We start from the raw sequence: 21,894 nt of genomic DNA, 5'->3' as shown, positions 1-21,894 counted from the left end.
TATACACCACATGTCTTCTAGCATTACATGGCTTCTACTAGCCTTTTCAGATTTTATTAGAACTTCTTTCTGTATGCCTTGTGTCTAAACTTTTAGCCTTTTACCATCAGAGTTTCACATTTCTTCAACCATGGAGGCAAGATGCATTTATTTTTCACATGAAGCTGGAGGTAACAAAAGCCCATGAACTATTTAGACTTTGTGTCTTGCTCATCCCATTCTATACGGTAGACTAAAACAACTATATAAATGGAATGAAGAGCTCTAGCACAACCTTATTGCTATCCAGAAACCTTTTGGTGCCAGACAAAAACCATTTTATTGCCACACAGGAACTGAGGACAAAATTAATTGCCATAATATGCAGATATATTGAGATGTCTTTTGAATATGTAAATGTCTTTTTCTTGTTCCTTGTTTTTCTTTAAGTGCATTTTTATTTAGTTTTTGGTTTTATCTATAGCGATGATGAAATCTTGTAAACATAATTGATTACACAATAAATTCTTTTTTGTGTTTTCCCAGGCCTTTTCCATTTTATCAGTGATTTTTATGCTGTTTATCTGATGTCTTTTGATTTCATTTTATTGTTTGTTTGTTTGTTTGATTGATTTGTAAACTCCCTGAAATTTTTTTTTATTGTTGGGTGACATATAACTTCATAAAATAAATAATTTAAAATTGTAATAGAAATGTTGTACATTTATGCTCTGTTCACATTTGCTTTTCTCAACAGGGAGACTAAAGCCAACTGCTGAATACTGCAGTGGGGTCAGAGTAAAAGCTGAAGCCCAAGGATACACAACACTTGTAGTTAGCTATACACATGAACATATTCATCTCAGTGCCAGTATCACGATAGCTGCCCATCTTCCACTAAAAGTAAGCCTGGAGTTTCTATTTTTAGTTGGTCTTTATAAAACTCATTTTGATTCTTCAGTATGTACTGATTCAAGATAACAGGTGAATTAAGCTAAAGCATCTTAAAGATACATCCTTTTGTCAAGGATGGCAATGGATTTCACTCAGAATTAAATTAGCTTTGTTCCAGTATTCCTGAATCTTTGATGTTTTCTGCCTGGAACACTCCCTAAATTGTGCTTAGAGGCTGACGGGACTACAATATGTATAACCACTTGTAGGCATGAGCCTTTGAGATGATGTACCCTTTTCATTAATGTTTCACTAATAGCTAAATTGAATGATGTAGCATTTGATGGCTGGATGTGCCCAATCTTGTCTGATCTCGGAAGCTAAGCAGAGTCAACCTTGGTTAGTACTTGGATGGGAGACTGCCTGGGAATCAGGCTTCCTGCACTTAGCAGGGTGTTGGACTCAATGGTCTTGTAGGCCCCTTCCAACCCTATGATTCTTTGATACCAGTACCTATGTATATAGAGCCCTTCACAAAATGCTTCTTGCCTAGAATAAGCTCGAAGTACTCTATGGTAGCTCTCTGTGGTCCAGAGCACTACCTGTTACCTGCTTGCATGAATATCATATTGGTTCTAAAAGCAGATTCAGATGTTCAGAAAAAGAACCCCACATGGGAGAAACTCCATGCTTGTAAAAACTATCAGTTTAGAAAGAAAATTAAGCTAGCACTATTCCTCCTGTGGTACTAGCTTTCCACATTCAGGAACATTTTGATATAAGGGACTATTGTAATGTGCGATTAGTCTCCTGCATTCCCATCCGGTGTGAGGAGACATCCATCATGGGTTAACTCCTCCCATGCCCAGGACAAGCAAAGAACATGTGACCAGGCTTTTTGCCTGGTCCTTCCCTCTGTGGCTCCTCCCAGCCAGTTTGTTCCTGACTTCTGCCTAGGACAGAGCTTGTTGTAGTTTCTCTTTCAACAAACTCTCTACTCTCTTATCTTATTCTCTTTCCCTATTCTTTAACTTTACATACCATGGAGTTTATCTTCTCTCCTTTTCCAGTTTTTTGTTCTGTGCTTAAGAGAGAGAGAGAGAGCATTTGTTTCTTTTTCCTTCTCTTGCTTTTTTCTTCTTTTGCTACAAGATGGCTCCAACAAACAAGAAAAGCTCCAAAACTGTAAAGGAAAAAGAAAGGTCAGTAACACATATTAGAGTTGTTTGGACCCAAACTGCTGCTCATAAAGCACCTTCCCCATTCAAATCAGAAGAGTGGTTGGTCCCTGCTGCTTCAGATCACAAGGATTCTCTTTGGGGGACCTGTAGTGCCCAGGCAAAAGCCAATAGCTGTGCCTCACAAAGGATTCTATCGGGGGCCTGTAGGGTCCAGGCAAAGCCAACACCTGAGCCCCACTGATTTCAACACCATTGCTTCAATCAACCTTCATGCAATGCTGCAAATGGAGGCTGATCATGGGAGATCCCCTCCAGAGCAGGAAGATGCGGGATTGTGCATCCCCACCTCACCTAAGACTGATCTGGACATCAACTCAAAGGTCTTTGCTAGGCTGTGTAAGCCATTCTGTTTCCTCACCAAAAATAACTTCAATTTCCCCAGGCCTCTAACGCTTGCATTCTCAAGCATAGTCAGCCATCCCCAGGGAAGGAGATCCAGCAGAATGCCCATTCCTCTTCTTCAAGGCAAATTGCTAAGCAAGTCCCCCCCCTCCCCCAAGATCAGGGGACGGCCCATAGCTCAGTGGTAGACCATATGCTTTGCATGCAAAAGGTCCTGGGTTTGATTCCTGGTACCTCCAAAAGGGAAAGACCCTTCTCTGCCTGATCTCCTGGAAAGCTGCTGCCACTCATTATAAATAATCCTGAGCTAGATGGACGAATGGTCTGAATTGTCATAAAGCACCTTTTAAGACCCTTGGCTCACCACTAAAGGGAAGCATTATAAGACTAAAAGGGTTTCACGTGAGCATCTTTCAGACTCAGATTTTCCTGTTTTATTAGATGCAGTAGCACAGTTAGAAGGGGAGTAATCTGGATTCCCTAGAAGAACCATCCAGTCTAAGATTATTTAATAAGGATGACTTCCTTCCTATTCACTCCAAAGCTATGGTGTCTCTAAATATTCATTCCTTCACTCAAGAACCAGCCAAGCCCCCTCCTAGAAGTGATGCCTTGATTCCAGAGCTGAAGCCAGCTAATTGTGAGGTCCCTTCTCTTTTGTCTTTTGAAAAACTGGTTAAAGTTGAATGGAATCCCCACCCCTCCAAAGCAGGAAGGCCTCCAATCTGGCACAAAGGCATTTTCTTTACCACAGAGAATTATGGAAGAGCTTATGGTGCCCTTTGTTGATGTTCCTGTGGCGTCCTTACTCTCGGGAGCCATGGATCCTAAGGATGGGGATGCTCTACTTTAAGACTCTACTGAAAAGCACATTGAAGCAGCGTTAAGGCTCGTGAGGCCACTGTCTATATGCTTTGGGCTTCCTCCATGGCATCCTTTCTTTTCCTGTAGGGCTTCCCCTTCTTTGGGTAGAGGATATTATTAACAACAAGGAGTTGAATAGTTTCACCTTTATCTAACATGCCACACAGGATTCCATGATTTGTGCAGCACATTCTGTTGCTGCGACTGCAGTGGCAAGATGTTCACTCTGGTTAAAACACTGCAACATGGATGCTTATTCTAAGGGAAACCTAGCCACTGTTCCCTTTGTAGGGCCTCACCTCTTTGGAGAAGAGGCTCTTAAGAATATCTTACTGGCAACTAAAGACAAGAAGAAGGGTATGCTCACTTCTTCCAAGAAAGATGAAAGGAAACCTAATAGGGCCCTATGTTCCTTTTGTATTTTCAGTCCCCATTCAGCACTTCCTTTTGTCCTTGTAACTATAAGTTCTCAAAGCCTACCTGGTCCAGAGCCAGAATCAATCCTTTGTACTGGGCAGAGTAGGTCCCTCCAAGACCTACTAGCAGTTCTCACTTCTCTTCTTGCATGTGTGAGAGGAAGGCTGCAACACTTCACACATGGAAGCAGACAGCACCAGACACATGGACTCTAAACACTATTCAGCATGGATATTTTCTGGAGTTTCATTCCACTCCCAAAAGCAGGTTTCTTACCTTCCCTTTCTTTCAGGTCTGTCCACAAGCAATAGCTAATGTCCACAGCAACTGCTCATCTCCAAAAGTTAGGGGCCATAGAACCTGCCCCCCCCCTCCGAGCAACTATCACGGAGGCTCTACACCAGGGAGGTTTCTACCATAGACCTCGTGGAGGGCTTCCTCCATGCCCCCATAGCTATACAGCACAGGAGATTTCTTCACTTTGCTTACATGGGGTACCACTACCAATATAGAGCAGTGCCCTTCGTCCTGCCATCAGCACCAAGACTCTTCTCCAAGCTCATGCTGGCAGTGATAGTTCAAGGCCATCCACGTCTACCCTTACCTGGACGACCTTCTTCTGAGATCCCCATCGTTGATAAAGGACCATTCAGGTCCACAGACACGCTGTCCTGTTTCCAGGACCATGGGATCTTAATACAATTCCAACAGAGCCACCTTGAACCCTCCCAGTCCTTAATTCACTTGGGAGTGCTTCTAGACATCTCCAAGGGCATAATACTTTTAGCTCCAGACAGAATCTCCAAACTCAGTCAGGTAGCAAACCTTCAAACATGTTCAGCAGATGTTATATTTCTAGCACAAACCTTTGGGTCTCATGAGTTCTTGCATAGTGATCCTGCCATGGGCCAGATTGCACTCCAGACCCCTTCCGTGGCTCTCATTTCACACCAAAATCCTTCAGAGCTGCCACATCATGATCACCATACTTCACTCAGTCAGAACATCCGTGCTCTGGTGAAAACTGACATGAAAGGGCACACCCTTTCAAGAGCCACACTGTATAACTGTGATGACTGCCAGCCTGGAGGGGTGGGGCTCAGCTCATTGCTAGGGCTGGATCTCTGGCTTCTCAAAGTCAAGCACCACAACTGGTTGGCAGTTCAGTCAGTTGGATGAGGTATACTGCATTCAGTTGGGCGAGGTATACTTATGCTGAGAACTGCCTTACTGCTATTTAATTATTTAGTTGTATTCCTTTAGCTACAGTTCACAACCTTTCATCCATACCCTTCCTCATTTCAAGAATTCTAAGCTTATATTTAAAATAATTTATATCCTATTTGTCCTCCATTAGCAGATCAGAGTATCATAGCCTAGAACAGTAAAACAATAATATTAACAAGCAACAGCAAACAGCAAAACAGCAGCTCAAGATATCTGGAAGGGATCTACATTTATATCCTTATAAACATAAGACTAATGTGAGAGAACTGTTTGATATGCTGTTCTGATGAGATGATTTTTAGTATTGTGGATGGTTTACAATATTTTAATCAGTAAAATATTTTTCTTTCTAGACTGTTGATCCTGTTTCTGCTGCCTTGGTAACTTTGGGCTCCTCCAAAGATATACTGTTTGAAGGCGGACCCAGGCCATGGGTTCAAGAGCCATCCAGTTTCTTCAGGAACGTCAGTACTGAAGAGCCAGAGAATGTTGGTTTATTGTTGCTAGGACCACCTACAAGTAGGAATCCTTTCCAGCACTGGGTTAGAGCATCTTGCAGAGCCCTGGGGGAACAAGTGAGTGAGACAGATGCATATGATTTCTTTCGTTGGACTCTGAGCCACAATAATTGAGAGAAACTATTTTAGCTGACAGCTAAGGAAATTAGGTTTCAAAGGGTTATGCTTAGAAACTTGAATGCTTTAGGGTGCAATCCTATGCATGTTTAGACAGAGAAAAGTCATACAACTCCCAGCATTGCTGGCTGGGCCATGCTGGGAGTTGTAGGCCTTTTCTCTGTCTAAACATGCATAGGATTGCACCCTAAAGTAGCCGCTGTCTTTATGTATTCTGATGCATCTGAGGACACTCCTGAGAATTAAGCATTCTTAAATAATATTAAGTAATACAAGTGCTTTTTCACAGGACATATATCATAGAAGGTGTTAATAGCTTTAACAGCTCAGTGTATTTCCTGTGTACAAGACCATTGCTTGTTATTTATTTTTTATATTTATTTATTACATTTATATCCCACCTTTTTTTCCTCCTTAAGGAACCCGAGGTGGCATACATAATCCTCCTCCTCCATTTTATCCCCACAAACCCTGTGAGGTGGGTTGGGATGAGTCTGTGACTGGCCCAGCGTCACCCAGAGAGCTTCCATGGCCAAGTGGGGACTAGAACCTGGATCTCCCGACTCCCAATCCAACACTCTAGCCACTTTGTGCATTGAAACACAGAGTGCATTGAACTTGCTTTTTCCCTTTAACGGCTATTTTTCAGATTTTTTTTTGTCAAAGTTCTACAGATACAGTTGGAAAGCAATAGAAAAGATAAATGATAAACCATCTTGAGGTTACTAGAAATTTACAGATACATCATGTAATTATAAGTACAGTTACAAATAGGAGCAAAACAAATCATTCATGTCCACCTAAGTATCTCAGCAGTTCAACTCATACTGTTTGACCATATTAGATCTTTTGGAGTATACTCAATTGCAGGAGCATCTCAGGGTTTTAATGCTCCTCATAAAATACTATGTACTTGCATATCTGTTTAGGTGAAGGTAACCTAATGTCCATGCTCAAATGCAGCCAGGTGTGTTCATAAACAATAATACTTCCTTGTGAGTGATTATTTGAGCACACAATTTGTCTTTAATTGAATTACATGGAAAGGTATACTAAATGATAACTATTAGTTCTGACATCATGCACAGTCCAACAAGTACTCATTGTGCTGAGTTATGCATGGATCTCCTGTACAAGCAACACTGAAATCAATGGATGTTGTGCAGCAGCAGCAACACTTGGAAGATTGCTCCCATAGTACTCATATAATCTACAATGATTTGAAATGTGCTGTAGGCTGGTATCTTTATTGTATAGGAATATCACTTATGTCAGGGAAGAAAGAAAGTGGGGATTAAAACATAAATTAATGACTCTTAAAGCAGACATCTGTATGTGTATGCAATGTGTACATTATGGACCTCTGTTTTCTTGGAGAAAGAAAGAGATCTCTGCCATCTGTTTCAAAATCTTGAATGCTTAATTTTCATTTTGCCCTGGTAAGTTGGATCAAATAGCTATAAACAATGAGAGGTTGTGCTTTGATAATGGACTGGAACTGCTTCTGAAAATAAATGTCAAAATGATACATCTTTATCTGTCAGGAGTGCAGGCTATTATTGGAACATAAACTCGTGGTGGCTTAATGTTTCTTCTTTGAACTATGGAGAAAAAGGCAGTTTGCATTAGACTATGTGTATCCACCAAATAAGCACTCCTAAACATAGCTTCCCCTTCCCCTTCCCCATTCTCATTTCATTTATTTTCTCATATCTGTATGCAGGTAGTTTCATTAACAATTGGAAACAAGCCCACTGTTACTAATCCTTTTCCAGCTGTTGAAGGTGCTGTTATGAAGTTGATCTGTGCCACTCCCTCTCGACTCACTTTGGCACCTCTATATGCAAGTCCTGAGCTAGGTATCTCCTGTCCTTTTGTTCACCAAAACAAGCAAGGGGTAAGTGTAAAGAATGATGATAGAGCACCCACCTCTGATTCTGGTAGTTAGGTACCCTGTAGATATCTACAGAAGTACCTTAGGAGCTGCTTTTCTATGACTTCAACCCACAATGCTGCTGAAATATTTAAAGGTCCAACAATTTAGACTGCTGGTTGAGAACATGGCTTGCCTTTGGTTCTACAGATAAATATTCGAAGGCTATCTTTTCCTGTTTATAAATAAAAATTATTTAACTTCCAGGTGCCTATCTCAAATTATCGCAATCCAGTATTGGAGCTGGAGGTTTATGATCAACAGGGGCATAAATTTGACAATTTTAGTTCCCTTAATATTATGTGGGAATCAACAAAATATTCATTAGCCAGCATAGAGGCCAATATGCCAATGGAGCTGTCTCTGAGAGATCATGGAAGCAGTCAAAAGAAAATGCAAGGTACTGTTCCAATACATTATGTATTCAGCTTGTTTGGGTGAACTGGTTATACTTGGTGTGCTGGGTCCCAAAACTCTGCTTGCCATATGATTTTTTTTCTTCCTGGGGTGAGTTTGATGTTGGCTTATTTGTTTTTGTTTTTGATCCCAAGAAACGTTTTGGAAGGGAATGTAATATTTTTCTTAATAAAATCTGTTGAGGTTTTTTAAGGTTTGTTAAGGATATATCAAACAAAAGGACAGGGAAAATATACACATGTAACTTCAAAGACCAGTTAATCTCCATGTTCATCTATGTTGATGATTAATCAGTTAGTAAATGCTGCTTTTTCAGTTTTGTCTGTCCATTTTTCTTAGGTTTACAAACTGTTTTAGTTCATCATAAACCTGGAACAACAACTATATCTGCTAGTGCAATTGGATATCAGCATGTTCATTTGTTCGCCAATGAAGTGAATAAACCGGTAATGCAATTTTCTTCCAGATTTTCCTATCATACTCTAGTGAGATATATTTGCTGTTGCCATTTCCTTAGTATATTTTAGTACATTTTAGTAGCTTTTTAAAATGTTTGACTTATTTATTTATTTATCTTATTTAGTACATTTCTAATCTGCCCAATAACCAATGTTCTCTGGGCAGATTACAAGCAGTTAAAAATCTAGAATGCCATTTTAAAAAATTAAAAATATAAAATACAATACACATTATTTATTTATTTATTTATTTATTTATTTCATTTCTATACCGCCCAATAGCCGAAGCTTTAACACATATTTAAAAGAGTAAAATGCAAGACACTTGCAGACACTTAAGGGCAAGACAGAACCACTTCGATGCTTTTTTTCTAGCATCGAAGGTGCCATTCCTCTCCTTTTACTTTTAGTACCAAAGTTGACTATTATGCACTCTTTTTCAATCTCTGAATGCAGGTTTCACACACAAAAATATTGAGCCTGTGCTTTCACTTATCTGAAAAGTGACCTTCTGTGCCTTTAATATGAAACATTAGTAATGCAGATGTCACTGGAAAGGAAATATAGTTATGATTTCACTGGGGAAAAGAATGAGTATTTTAACTTGTGCAGTTCCAAAACACAATATCATAATCCAGAAAGCTTCAATAGGTTCAGCAAAATGCTTCCATGAGTCCAATGGTACTTTGCGGTTATTTTTAGCTTTTTCTCCTACCCCACCTCCACAAAATCCATGCCATATCACAAATTGCTTTTGAAATTGCCCTGCATTTCTTAGCTGTTTGTTATGGGCTAGGTTACTTACAATACTTTAAAATATAAACCATTTCAAATAAAATGGGTGGGGATTTAACAGGCAAGCAGAATAATTCAGTAATTCCGTTTACACGTCTTTCTACATGTATATGGAGCAGCACAGAAGTTTGAATTTTAACATCAAGAATAAAGCTTTCTGTAGAACTAAGTCAAAGTATAGAATTTGCTGCCTAAGTGGTGGGGTTGCAGCTTTAAGCAATATCATATTTTTCATGTATTTGCAAATTGCCTCAACTTTGGGGATAATGTGGCCATTCAAACTAAACTGTAGATTATAATTGAATTGTATTAAAACAAATTGTATCTATGGCCTTGTAATCCAATTGCATGTGGAAAACTGCTATAAATTGTTGAGTTCAGGAAACTGTCAGTGGCTTTAGTTAGTGACCAACATAGACTAGCTACTTAGAAATAGTGATTCTTGGAGGGCAGAGTTTTGTTTCACTACCCAAAACTTTCATTTCTTGAAAACATGTAGACATAAGTTAATGGATTGTGCTGACTTAAAGAGGCCCGTATCATGAGTGTCAGTTACAGGGATAGATCCTGGGAACGTTTGCTTGCAAAGAATGTACTCCACTGAGTTACAGCCCTTCCTATAGCTTGTGTGTGCAAACACAATGGGGCTGTTTGGACCTTTTAATTTTATTTATTTAATGAATGTGTACACTACCCTTCATTAAGTATTTCCAGGAAGTTTTCACAAAAGTGTCTGTATTCTATTTGGTGTGAAGTAATTTTTATTTTTATTTTTTAATGGAAAAATCAGTTTTTGACAAGGTACGATTTTCTACATAAAAATATTAATTAACTTAGATGGGCAGTTGTCCAATTCCAGTAATGCAGGAGCATTTCAAACAATGTGCATATTACAAAAGTATGCTTGACTGTTCCAAATGTGTTGTTTATTCAATAAAAGCAAGCAAACAGGAATATCAAATATAACTTCTCCAGGAATCTACCTGATTTAATAACTGATCCTTCTTGCAGAGAATGCAGGTTGGTCATTACAGCCGCAGCTCTTATGGCTCAAACATATGAGTCAATGTGGTTTACCCATGCATAATTAATGGCAGGATTGCACGCTATGGATCCTCTTCTAGATTAAGGGAATATCATCTTCATCACCATATTAGTAACATTCACTGACCTCTAGGACTTTACAATGTCATAGATACTGAGAGAGGAGAAGGAAAGGAAAGACGGTAGGCAATATGAGAATGTGGAACTAATGTGAGGAATTTATGAAGTCTAATTTCCTTTAAAGCTTAAATAGGAAACACAATTAGATTTTATTTTAAGTTACATTATTGAAACATGGGCCAAAGAATAGGCTTATATGCTGAGGTATACTAAAATACGTTAGCACTCCATAATAGTTTCATAAATATTCATTCATTTTGTGAAAACGAGAGAAATCCAGAGATGGCGAGCTAGTTATCAGACCTATATCTACTACTTCACTTCCTCTTTCACAGTCTGTTTGCCTATCTGTATATAACGTTGTTCCAAAGTCTTTTCCCATATGATGTTGGGCTGGAAATTTCATGTTACCATTTCTTGTTGTCTCCATTATTTCTTGCAGTATGAGCCTCTTATACCTGTGACTGCAGCTACTGATCTAATACTTGTGGAAGATGTCAAAGTGAGTCCTAAAGAAGTGACAATCTATAATCACCAGTCTATCCAGGTAAAGGGGCTACCTTTTCATATTATTTTAAGTAGTCTGCATGAAAATGTAAATTATATAATATGTACTTTTCTTGGCAGGCTGAACTGCTCATTAAGGAAGGCTCTGGATATTTTTTCATTAACACCAGTGTTGTCAACATTGTAAAAGTGGATTATGAAGAATCTCAAGGCATTGCTGTAGTAAGTACCATAATGCAACCCTTTTCTGCTCTCTTTAGGGAAAAAATATTAAATAGTAATCATTGTAAAATAGATTGGGGAAAGCCTTAAATCACACTCATTAACTTTAATGAAGTAAACTCAGCATTTACAATGAGATAACTAGTGTACCTATGTTTGCTCCATGGAAACTATGGGAAGAGTCCACCAGGAACATCTCCTAAACAAATCTAATTGGAATGAATAGGTGAAATGCAAGGCCCTGTGCCTACTGATTGGTACTCCATACTACCTGGGACTAGGCCCCAGGCACTTTAAAAAGAAGGAAATCAAAACCTGTCAGCCAGTGTGAAGTGCCTGGGTAATATATATAAGCCCTTCTCTCTTTGTAGTGAACTCTGACTTAGTCCCATCTCAGTCCTGAAAAAATCCTCCCCAGGTCAATTCAGGCTATGTTATTAAATTCAACAAAAGAACATTCCTCCTGTTCTATATGAATATTTCATTACTGGATGAATGAGTCAACAATACATCTCTCCTTCTAACTGTGTGAGTTTTCAACAATATGTTAAAAGCATTATTTAGCCATAATACTGAATAAAACGAATTCCTAAAATTTAGACAAAAACAAAAAGTCTTGGAAGATGTAGAATAATACAGTACTTGGAAATTAATTAGGTCAGTTGCAGCACCTTTATTCAAGCAAGACCGCAACCAAGGGAAGATCACTTTGGCCCCAGCTGAATAAATACCTCTTAACAACTCACCGCTTTGTTCTGGCATTTTCAAACTCATCTCCCTTCTCTACCTTTTTCTTCTACTCGCCTTCTCTTGTGTGTCTTCTCTTTTAGTTGTAAGCCTAAAGACAAGGCCTGTGTCTCTCTCCTTTTTTTATTGAACTGTTTGGGCAGACATTATTTGTCTGAAAAGTGAGATAAAATATTATTTAAAAAATAAATAGGCAATCAGGTTGATCCATACTTCATCTGATGTTCTTTGGCTTTCATTAGTAAAAATATGAACCTTTTATGAAGTGTCACACTTCAGCATGATATATGTGCTTTGCCAGTTTATAAAGAAATGGCTGTGCTCATATGTTGTGACAGCTGAAGCTAAAGGAAATGGGTTGATGATATTACAGAAAATTAAAGTACCTTGCAAAGTATAACAAACTACTGTTTAATCACTATGGTATTCTCTGAAATGCTAAATTGTTCTTCATGAAGGTAAGGTGCCATCAAGTCATACAGAGTCATTAAGTCAAATTCTCATTGCTGCAGATGTGTTGGTTTTTTCCCCTTTAGATTTTGTCTTCATTGTCTTTTTATAATATCTTCTTTTTACAAATGGTCCTTTCTCTCCATGATTTGTGCTTTGTTTTTGTTGTACTGATTCCAGAGGGGAGAATATAGGTCTAGAGGCTTCCTGCTGCATTAGGGTCTATTAATGTACTTGCTACCTATAGGCCGTTTGCACTAACTCAATGACATGAGACTGCTGAAATTTATTTTAGAGCTTTACTTGGAAAGGGCAGCTTATCCTTCAGTGGAAAAACATATTTTTACATCTTAGTACAATTCTCTTTTGTCCGGGATATCAGTGTCCTATTTGTTGTTTGCTCTAAGAACAATTCCTTCCATTTTAAATAAAATTAAAAAGCCAATTAAGAACTGCGTTTTGTACATTCTTCTCTTCTGGTGTTTTAGGTATATCCATTACATCCAGGGTCAGTGTCTATAATGATTCAGGACTTGTGCCTTGTTTCTACTACTCTTGCCAAAGCTGAGGTATATGTTTCTGATATAGAAGAACTATATGTTGGTGTTGTTGACAAGGTTCGTATTCATTTCTAAGTAACTATATTATTGGCTATAAGATATTGTCTTCAAGTAAATAGGCCTCTTTAGGGTTCATTCATTACAGGTGATCCTGGAAACTAACTTATAGAGAGCTAGTATAAAATACTTGCCAAGAAACCAAGCTGTAAACTCAGTAGGTGGCCATAGACAAGCAACTATTTCTCAACCTTCTCTGCAATATGAAAGAATAATACTGTGACCTTCCTTGCAGGTTTGTTCTGAGGTTACTGAAATAATGGCCTTATTTGTATGTGAGGCTAAGACATAGTTCAGTGTTGTATCTGAAGGTAGCCATTGTATATGAAGTGCTTTTAACACTCTAATACAGGAGATCTCCAGTGGTGCCCATGAAGCTCGCCACTCCCTGCTGCCTTCAAAAAATTATTTTTAATTTTTAAAAACTTGGAAAACATTAGGGCTCCAGGTTCTCCTTCTTGTTCCTGAATCTGCTACTGTTTGGCGGGAGGGAGTGGAGGATCGAGTGGCTTCCTGGCCTCACCCAATCTTCTTTCATCCATGCAGGCATTTCCCCTTTGCTCTTTCTCTTATCTCTCTACTCCTAGCCTCTAGCCTTGCTATTTCTCTCCACCCAGTCCTTTTCCTTGCTATTTCTCTCCCTTATCCATCCCTACCCTTCTTTCTCTCCCTTCCTGGGCCCTAGCCTTGCTCTTTCTCTTCCCCCACATCTTTACCTCACTGTTTCTCCCCCATCCTGGCCTCTAGTCTTGCTCTTTCTCTCCCTTCTACCCTTTGCCATGCTGTTTTCCCTCCCTTTCAGCCTATAGCCTCACTATTCCTCTCCCCCACCACCACCTCTATTGACTGGCCAGGTTCCCACTAGCCACATCCTCCATGGGAGTCATTTTGTGGTGGTGCCCACAGCAGTTTCTCACATTTGCTAGTGTGCCCACAGGCCCAAAAAGTTTGGGGACCCCTGCAGTGTGCTATATAAATGTGTATCTCTTTTTCCACCCTAAACTGGGATAGCATACAATTGTATGGACTGTTTCTAGAGCTCCCAATGTTCTTGGTCACAGCTTACCCAAAGGGAGGACTGATTGAAGTGGAGCCTCTGAGCAACATTCCCATCAAGCCAGTTGGAGATTTCTGAGGCTCCCCCAGAAGTTCTTGTGGTTAGGGGCATCCTTGCTAATCTTACACCCAGTAGAACTGGGTTTCAACCAAACCACTGCTCTGTGAGCTCCAAGTGGGGCGGAAATCATTTTCTGCCTCAAAAGTCTGTAGCCATAGACTAGTCCACCAGAAATCCCATTGATAATGGGAGAGGTTAGCTGTTCCAAGCACGAACTGCTTTGAGGCAAGCATGGCTTCAAACTATCACTTCTGGGGAACAATGAGAACAGCTTTACATTTATTGTGACCATGCTACTAACTCTGGTCCAGCATTACTAGCTTGATTACAGTATTAATTAATTAAGATGTTGATAAACTGGGGGTATTGTTTCAGAGGAAATGTGAATATCTGTAAACAAATGCATTGCAGGTAGAAATTGGCAAAAAGGTTAATGCTTATGTCAGAGTGCTGGATGCTTCCAAGAAATACTTTCCAGCTAAATACTTTCACTTCATGGACTTAAACCTAAAGGCAGCATCTCAGATTATTTCCTTGAAGTAAGTGCTATTTTAGTTGTACTCTCTTATAGGCAGAAGAAACAAAAGAAATACTGTAAAGAATTTGCAGAGAGGTCATAATAATAGTGTACATTCAGAGAGAAAAAATAGTAATATTTTACAGTGGGTTTGAAAGATTATGGTGTTAAAAGTTGCTGCATGGTTTTTATTTATTTCTACATGTATGTGTTTATTTTCTGTTAAAAATATTCAAGGCAACCTAGAAGCTGCTAAAACCAGCAACTAGTAAAATCAAAACAACAAATAATAAAATATATTCCTGTGAAATAGTTATGCTACTGTTAAAAGTACCATAACGCTATGATTAAAGTGTATCAGTGTTCATCCACTGCTTACGGAAAGGCTAAACAAAATAATAACATCTTTCCTTGCCAGCAGAAAGTGGGAACAAGGTGGGCCTTACTAGGGAAGGAGTTTCAAAACCGGGATGCCACTCCTGAGAAAGCCCTATCTAACTTCTGTAAGGGTACAATCCTATGCTGGGAGTTGTAGGACTTTTTTCTGTCTAAACACGCATAGGATTGCACCCTAAGTGAAGAAACATTGAAGCCACTTGATTCTTTCCATTTTGACTAAGTAGGGAGGGAAATGGTCTAGCCTTTTTGTGGAAGCTATAAAACAAGGGGGCATGATCAAGTGCAGGTCATTTTTTTAGCTGTTCATCTTATGTGACTAGACAGCTATTGCACTGGGCTCTGCCCTGGATCTATCAGGCTTTTCTGTCTAGGCCCACCTATGATTTCACAGCTTCTCACCTTGTCAACTCCTCCTGAATCCGTTGTGGGTTCTGCCCGTTACGCCCCTTCCAGCTAACATGTTTTTATTTCAAAAGTTGCTGACATTATGGTTAAGCCTCTTGTTAAGTAAAATCATTTAGCCAGAGCCTTCAGGATCTTAAACATTCACGAAATTATGGCCTCAGTCCTGAACTAATGAATTCTGAAGAGCAGAAATAGCTGGGGAGACTTGTCATAGCAATCAGTTGGCTATAATCCAATCTTATTGCCATATTTATAAAATCAGTAAATTTGGATTGGCATGCTAAACCCTATAAATGTCTTATATACAATTTTCCAAACTATCTTCTCTCTCTCTCTCTCTCTTTCTTTCTTATGTATTATTGCTGAGCATGCTGGTTTTTGATGGTGTTACTTACTGTGATACCAATGTTTCATCCTTGATTAAAGCTACTTAAACTTTAGTCAGTATCTCTGCTTTTCAGTTCAGGCGGTTGTATATTATTCCACTATTAGCATGCAACTTCTAGGGGTGCAAGACTAGATCCCTGGTACAGAAAGTCTATTTATTCATGTTTACCTAAACCAGTTTGTCTAATTAATGTATTTTCTTATTGCAGACCTCTCAGCGAAGTGTCTGATGAACACACTGCTGTTTTTCTAGTTCATGGCGTGGCCATAGGTCAAACCAGTCTTACAGCAGTTGTCACTGACAGATACGGAGAGAGAATCAATTCAGCCCCACAGCAGATCGAAGTAAACCTTTTCATTGTTAATAGATAATGCTTTCTGGATTACTTACTATGATGGGGCTGTCTGTAGTGTAAAAGAACTCATCCTTCAAAATGATTAACATTTCTGAAAACAGTGTTATCATTTTTAATGGCTGAGCATCAATATCAGTAAGCCAAAGAATGGGCTTGGTCGTTCTTTCTAGGTACTCAGCTTGCTGAAGTCAGGAAATGTATTATTAATCATTTAGCAGCAATAGCAATCTAGGTACTACAGAGAGGCAGCACAAACCTCGTAGAGCGATTGTCTTTTGTTTTGTGTTTTTTAAAGACTTACCAAAGGCACAAAGACATGGGGAGAGATAGGGCTTGATTGGGGGAAGGCAAGCATTTTACACAGGAAGATATGAAAGAGGCAACTGTTATGGGAAGAAGCTGAGTATTAATAAGGGAGGTCCAGTGAAATTGCTGAAGCTTCAAAGTTATAACATTACGAAACTGGGGGAAAGGCCAGGCCACATGTTCAACAAAGAAAAGGAAGCAGATTGTGGAATTGACAGACTGTAGCCACAAAGAAGTGAAAAAACTACTAAATTGCATTTCAGTGAGAAAAAATGGAAGGGAAGGGTGGGGAGAGGGGAATGAGAGTGGCATGTATCAGAAAAGAGGCCACACCTCCATAGCATTCATCACCACAGGGAATGGTGAAAGAGGCATAATAAGGAGACAAAAGCCAAATGTCAGAAGGTGGAGCACGCAGGAAGTGGCAAGACACTGTGAGTGTTATGTTCAAGACATAGTAGACATTACAGATATTGAAGAAGGAGAGAATACATGAAAGGGAAAGCAGTACAAAAAGAGAATTTGGACAGGCAGAACAAGAACAAAACACTGAGCTGAAAATTGTTATGTAATCCCTGAAGAGTGGAATGTTATAAATAGATATTAATGTAGATATATAGTAATGCTTGTCCTTTCACTCCTAGGTCTTTCCTCCTTTTAGACTGATACCAAGAAAAGTCACCTTGCTGATAGGTGCAGCAATTCAAGTGAGCTGTTTTTAAGATTATTGTGCCAACCTAATTCCTTCCTAGAAAACAATTACTGTAAATTAATAGGTAGAAATTGTAATCTTATTTCTGGATCTCATTATGGCTTTGCATTTACCTTATATATTGTCATGAACTGTACAGTCAATGGACGGCAACCTCTTGCTCATAATTCCACAGTGCAGTAAGTTATAACTAAAATAGGGAAGTCTTCCTGGCAACCAGTTCCAGGCTCCTCAACTGCCTAGATCCCACAAAGTCCAAACTTGAGAAGCAATCTTTTGTATTATCCTGGCAAGCATTTAGTTACCAAAGACTTTTTAAAAATGCTTCTTGTAAAGGAAGATTTTTTCTAATCCTTAAGGTTGCAATCCTATACCTGGGAGTAAGCCTATCAAACTCACTGGGACTTAGTTCTGAATAGACATGCATAGAATTGTACTGTAAAGTGCTTTTTTAATGATAAATCTTTCAATTATGCAAGCTTCCTTGAATCTTCAAGCATATGGTGAATTAAACATCCGAAGAAATAAAAGAAAAATATATGCAGGTGCACTCAAGCTCACCTTTCAACACATCACAGAGAATAATTAGTTGATATGCTTGGCAACCCACATGTGGGGGGTTTGGGGGAGGGGGCTTGAGAAGAAAGAGCTAATAAATGCTTTTGAATTACTCTGGCATGCTGAACTTCAAGAAGCAAGGCTGTGTCTGTGTGTGTGATTAAGATATGACTAGGTTGTGGCCAGTTCCTCTATAATCTTTTAGTAGAGGGGAAGCTAGGATATGTTGTATCCCTGATGACTGTTAGTAATTTATTTTCCTTTAAATAACTAATCACAGATTATCTCTGAGGGAGGACCACAGCCTCAGTCTAACATAATCTTCTCCATCGGTGATACCAATATTGCCTCTGTGAACAGCGGAGGCCTGATAACAGGCATGGCAGCTGGCAACAGTACTCTTACAGGGATGGTTCAAGCTGTTAATGCAGAGACTGGCAAAGTTGTGGTCGTATCGCAGGTAACTTTATGATGTGTGCACACTTTATAATCCTGAGTTAGACCTTGAGCTTATTTTCTTCTTGTTTAAAAGTTTGTATAAGTACAATTTGTCACTTTGAACCAAAGGAGGAATTTTCATGCTTAGGCTTTGCCAGAGTAATGGGTCTTACAGAGCAATCCAGACTGGGGCTGGGGAGGAGGGGAATGGCGGATCTACCACTGCATTCTGAGCCCTGCTGGCTTGCACCAGCCAGGGCAGAAGGTGGGGGCGTAGTTTTCATGAGCGGGGGGAGGGGTTGTATTTTTCAGTATGCCAGCTACATTGCTTTTTCACTTTTACTGTACAATAAGCACAGGGGCCCAGTCTAAATTGGGACTGTAGAGTATGGGTAGGGAGTCTTTAACACTTCCCTCCCCCCTCCCTGTTTATGGGCCCCATCCATATTAGTCACCCCATGCAGGCAGTTTCTTTTGCAAGATAATGATCCAAAAAGCAAATGGATCACTATTTTGCAACACAAAATTGACAACAAATCCCATCATCCCTGTCCATTGGCCATCCCAGCAGGGACTAATGGGAGTTGGAGTTCATCAACATCTGGAAGTCCAGGAGTCCCCCACCCCTGCTTTAGAGATGATCAAACTGCAGCCTTAAGAGCTGCTTTATATGATTACTGCAATGAATTACACATGGGACTGTCTTTGGAAACTATTTGGAAACTTCAGCTGGTTCAAAAAAAGAGTAGCAAGCTCATTCATGGGAATTAGTAGATCTGATCTGCATTGGCTCCCTTTCTGTTTCCAGGCCCAATTCAAATTGCTGGGATTAACCTTTAAAGCTCTAAGGGCATAATCCTATGGACTGTGCCCTTGCTGCTCAGAATCCTCCAAACTCAGAGACTTCTGAGATTCCTATGCCCCCCTGGGCTGAAGCTGGGAGGGCAGGTGGCACGGCAGAGGTGATCTTCACCTCCCCGTCCTCCAGTCTCCTGTATTTTCACTGGACAGGCTTTTCACCATGTCTAGCAAGAGCACTTCAGAGGAGGAGGGAAGGAGGATGAAGGAGGTTCAATATAAATCATATCCTGGCCTGTCAAGTCTCCTCCCCACTCACCAGAATGCCCCTTTCCCCCCTCTCCAAGGTCAATTTTCTGACCTCGGAGAGGCAGCCATGCCAGCCACAGTCAGGGTCGGATCTTTGATTCCCCCTTCCAAGGTCAGAGCACTGTCTCTGGGTTTTTTAAGCCATCTGAAGGGGTTTTCTGAGCCATCCTATGGCCCCTGAGATACTTGCCCAGGGACCATAAGATTGCTCTCGGAGCGAACAGTCCTATGACCACTAGACAGCGGCTAGATGGCCATAGGATATGTTGTTTTCCAGGAACCGACCTCCCCCCACTTCCGCGCTGCTTCCAAGGCAGCGTGGAACAGCCCCGTCCTCCGTGCTCACAACAGGAGCACAGAGCACCTGAAAAGGGGTGTGGCTGGGGGCGGGAAAGGCGTAACTGCCTGTATGACACATCCTATGTGTCGTACAGCAGCCTCCTTCCCCACTCTGTCCTCCTGCAGCTAGGCAGCCACAATCGGCTCTCTAGCCAAAAATGCAGGGCAGGAGGAGCGCAGAGGGAATGATCCCCTCCATGCTTCTCCTGCCCTGCTTATAGGCGGTTGCCTCCAAGCTGCCTATCTCAACAGGATTGCACCCTAAATGGCTTAGGGCCAGGCTGCTTGAACATTCTCATCCTCCCATATATATATCTGCCCAGTCCTTAAGATCTTCAGGCCCTTCTCCAGGTGCCCATTCCAGATGAGGTGAGAGGCGGGGTTACTAGGGAGAGGGACTTTTCAATAGTAGCACCTTGGTTATTTTCCCAGGCATTTTAGATTCCCTATGCTGCTTTTAGGCTGGTTTTTAAGACTAATTTTAAACTGGCTCTTGATGGTTTTATCTTGGTTGTATTAATTCATATTTATTTGTTAGTTGATTTATAAAATACATTATCTACGAGACATATACATACAATATAAAGCAGAATTAAAACAATAAAATACACCAGTAACAATAAGATCCCAAATCAGCACCATATTGTAAAATTGTTTTTAATATATGTTTTGATGTTATGATTATGTTTATATTTTATTGATTCACAGTTTTTGTAGGTTTCTGTGTTGCTTTCATAATGTGCTGGGGGTTTGTTTGTCTTGTAATCTTTTTGTTCCTTACTTATCCAAAGAAATATGCTCTCTTTGTCTTATCACTTTTCATCATTGCCATTCACTACTTCTCACCCTAGAATCTGAGCAGAGACAGTATCCGCTGCTGCCCGTCCATCAGCAGGGCCCACCACCACTTCCATTCCATGAGCAGCCAGCCCTGCTGATTCCCTCCTGCAAGCGTTTCCTGCCACTTAGTTAGCTTTATACGTTGATGTGATTATTATTCATAGTGGCTTACATTATAAACTATGCATAGGGTACAATATGCACATTTTTAAAAAATGAGCTCCTGTCTTATAATTCATGAAATGATGTGCTTATAGATTTCTTTCAACTCAAGAACATCCCTGTGCGTCATATTTATTCCGATCTCAGACGTAGAGCAGAGGCTGAATGACAGGGAGTTTGAACAAAGTCATCCAGTGATTGATTCCATGGCTGTGTTAGGATTTGATCCAACCCAAAGCCTGATATCAATTTTATATTGTCTCAAATTAAGAATCCAACTTCTACATGGCACTCTTTTGTCCCATAAATACTGTTTGCTATTATTTTATGGTGAGCACTAATTAAAAAGCCTATATAAGACTGTGCTCCTGAAGCTGATATCCAGCCTTAATGTGTCCTTTTATAACAACGAATCTAAATCCTGTTCTGTTGATGTATTGCTTTCCTTGGCTAGGTTCTGATGTGTCATTTATAGACAAGCACTTCATATTGAGCTGACTTTGATCTGTCATTGGGTTTTTATAGTGTCCTGATTTATATATCACATCTGTAGTTTCATCCGTTCTGTTGGCATATCTCAGTTAAGCTTAAATTGTTCTGAAAACTTGTTTACTGTTTTTAACTCAACGGGGAAGAAGAGCACTCAAAAATTAATAGGATTCACAGTAAGACTATCTGATTGTCCATTGAATCAGATGGAAAATTATGCAAAAACAAATATTATAAAGATTTGGACAACTATCCTTCCTTCCAGTGGCAGGTTGTGTGAGTTTTATTTTGAAACTGGAATATCAGTGCTTGATGGATGTAGATTTTGAGTATATATAAACCACTTACAGATGTCAAACCAGTATACACATATAATTCTGTCTGATGTTTTCAACTCATCCCTTGTGTTTATGTCATTTTAGTAGTTTGCTGTCTCACACATTTACTAATTTTCCATATATTTGTATTAACTTTTTGATTGTATTGATCATGCTGTTAGTTGCCTTGAGTACCTCCTATTGAGGCAGAAAAGCAGGATAGAAATATCTTAACATTCATCACTCCTTTTAATAACAAACTGAGGTGGTGAATGCCTACAGAAATGGAACCAAAACGCTGCTACTGAGAAACAAGAGCAATGTATCAGCTTACTCAGGGGGACCCTAAGTTTTATAGAAGCACAATCAAACTTTAAAAAACAATAACCTAAGAGAGGGGAGGATCCAAAAATAGCACCATGAGGAATGAGCCTGCTCAGTGACCACAGAACGTTGAAAAGGAAAAATGGAAAACTAGGGGAATCTCCTGCTTGGAGGGAAGGGCTGGCTAGAATCCTGAGCAGCGGCACTGCTGT

At 39.8% G+C, this 21,894-nt stretch overlaps 1 protein-coding gene across 5 annotated transcripts in view; it reads left to right on the top strand.

The window, feature by feature from the left end:
• Nucleotides 1-21,894, top strand: part of NUP210 (nucleoporin 210) — a 136,975-nt gene that overhangs the window by 61,900 nt on the left and 53,181 nt on the right. For all 5 annotated transcript variants that reach the window (XM_084839943.1, XM_084839944.1, XM_084839947.1 and 2 more), the window contains 12 exons: nucleotides 737-882; nucleotides 5,318-5,539; nucleotides 7,323-7,496; nucleotides 7,740-7,932; nucleotides 8,289-8,395; nucleotides 10,809-10,913; nucleotides 10,994-11,095; nucleotides 12,781-12,909; nucleotides 14,438-14,565; nucleotides 15,944-16,079; nucleotides 17,041-17,103; nucleotides 17,947-18,126. In XM_084839943.1, the coding sequence (XP_084696069.1) occupies nucleotides 737-882; nucleotides 5,318-5,539; nucleotides 7,323-7,496; nucleotides 7,740-7,932; nucleotides 8,289-8,395; nucleotides 10,809-10,913; nucleotides 10,994-11,095; nucleotides 12,781-12,909; nucleotides 14,438-14,565; nucleotides 15,944-16,079; nucleotides 17,041-17,103; nucleotides 17,947-18,126 (1,685 nt within the window). The remainder of the gene's footprint in view (nucleotides 1-736; nucleotides 883-5,317; nucleotides 5,540-7,322; nucleotides 7,497-7,739; nucleotides 7,933-8,288; nucleotides 8,396-10,808; nucleotides 10,914-10,993; nucleotides 11,096-12,780; nucleotides 12,910-14,437; nucleotides 14,566-15,943; nucleotides 16,080-17,040; nucleotides 17,104-17,946; nucleotides 18,127-21,894) is intronic.

This window comes from Heloderma suspectum, chromosome 2, assembly GCF_057233095.1.
Source record: "Heloderma suspectum isolate Gila_16-S chromosome 2, 16-S_ref, whole genome shotgun sequence".
NCBI classification, from domain to species: Eukaryota; Metazoa; Chordata; class Lepidosauria; order Squamata; family Helodermatidae; genus Heloderma; species Heloderma suspectum.
Note: the sequence above shows the minus strand (reverse complement) of the source record. Positions and strands in the feature narration are given on the sequence as shown.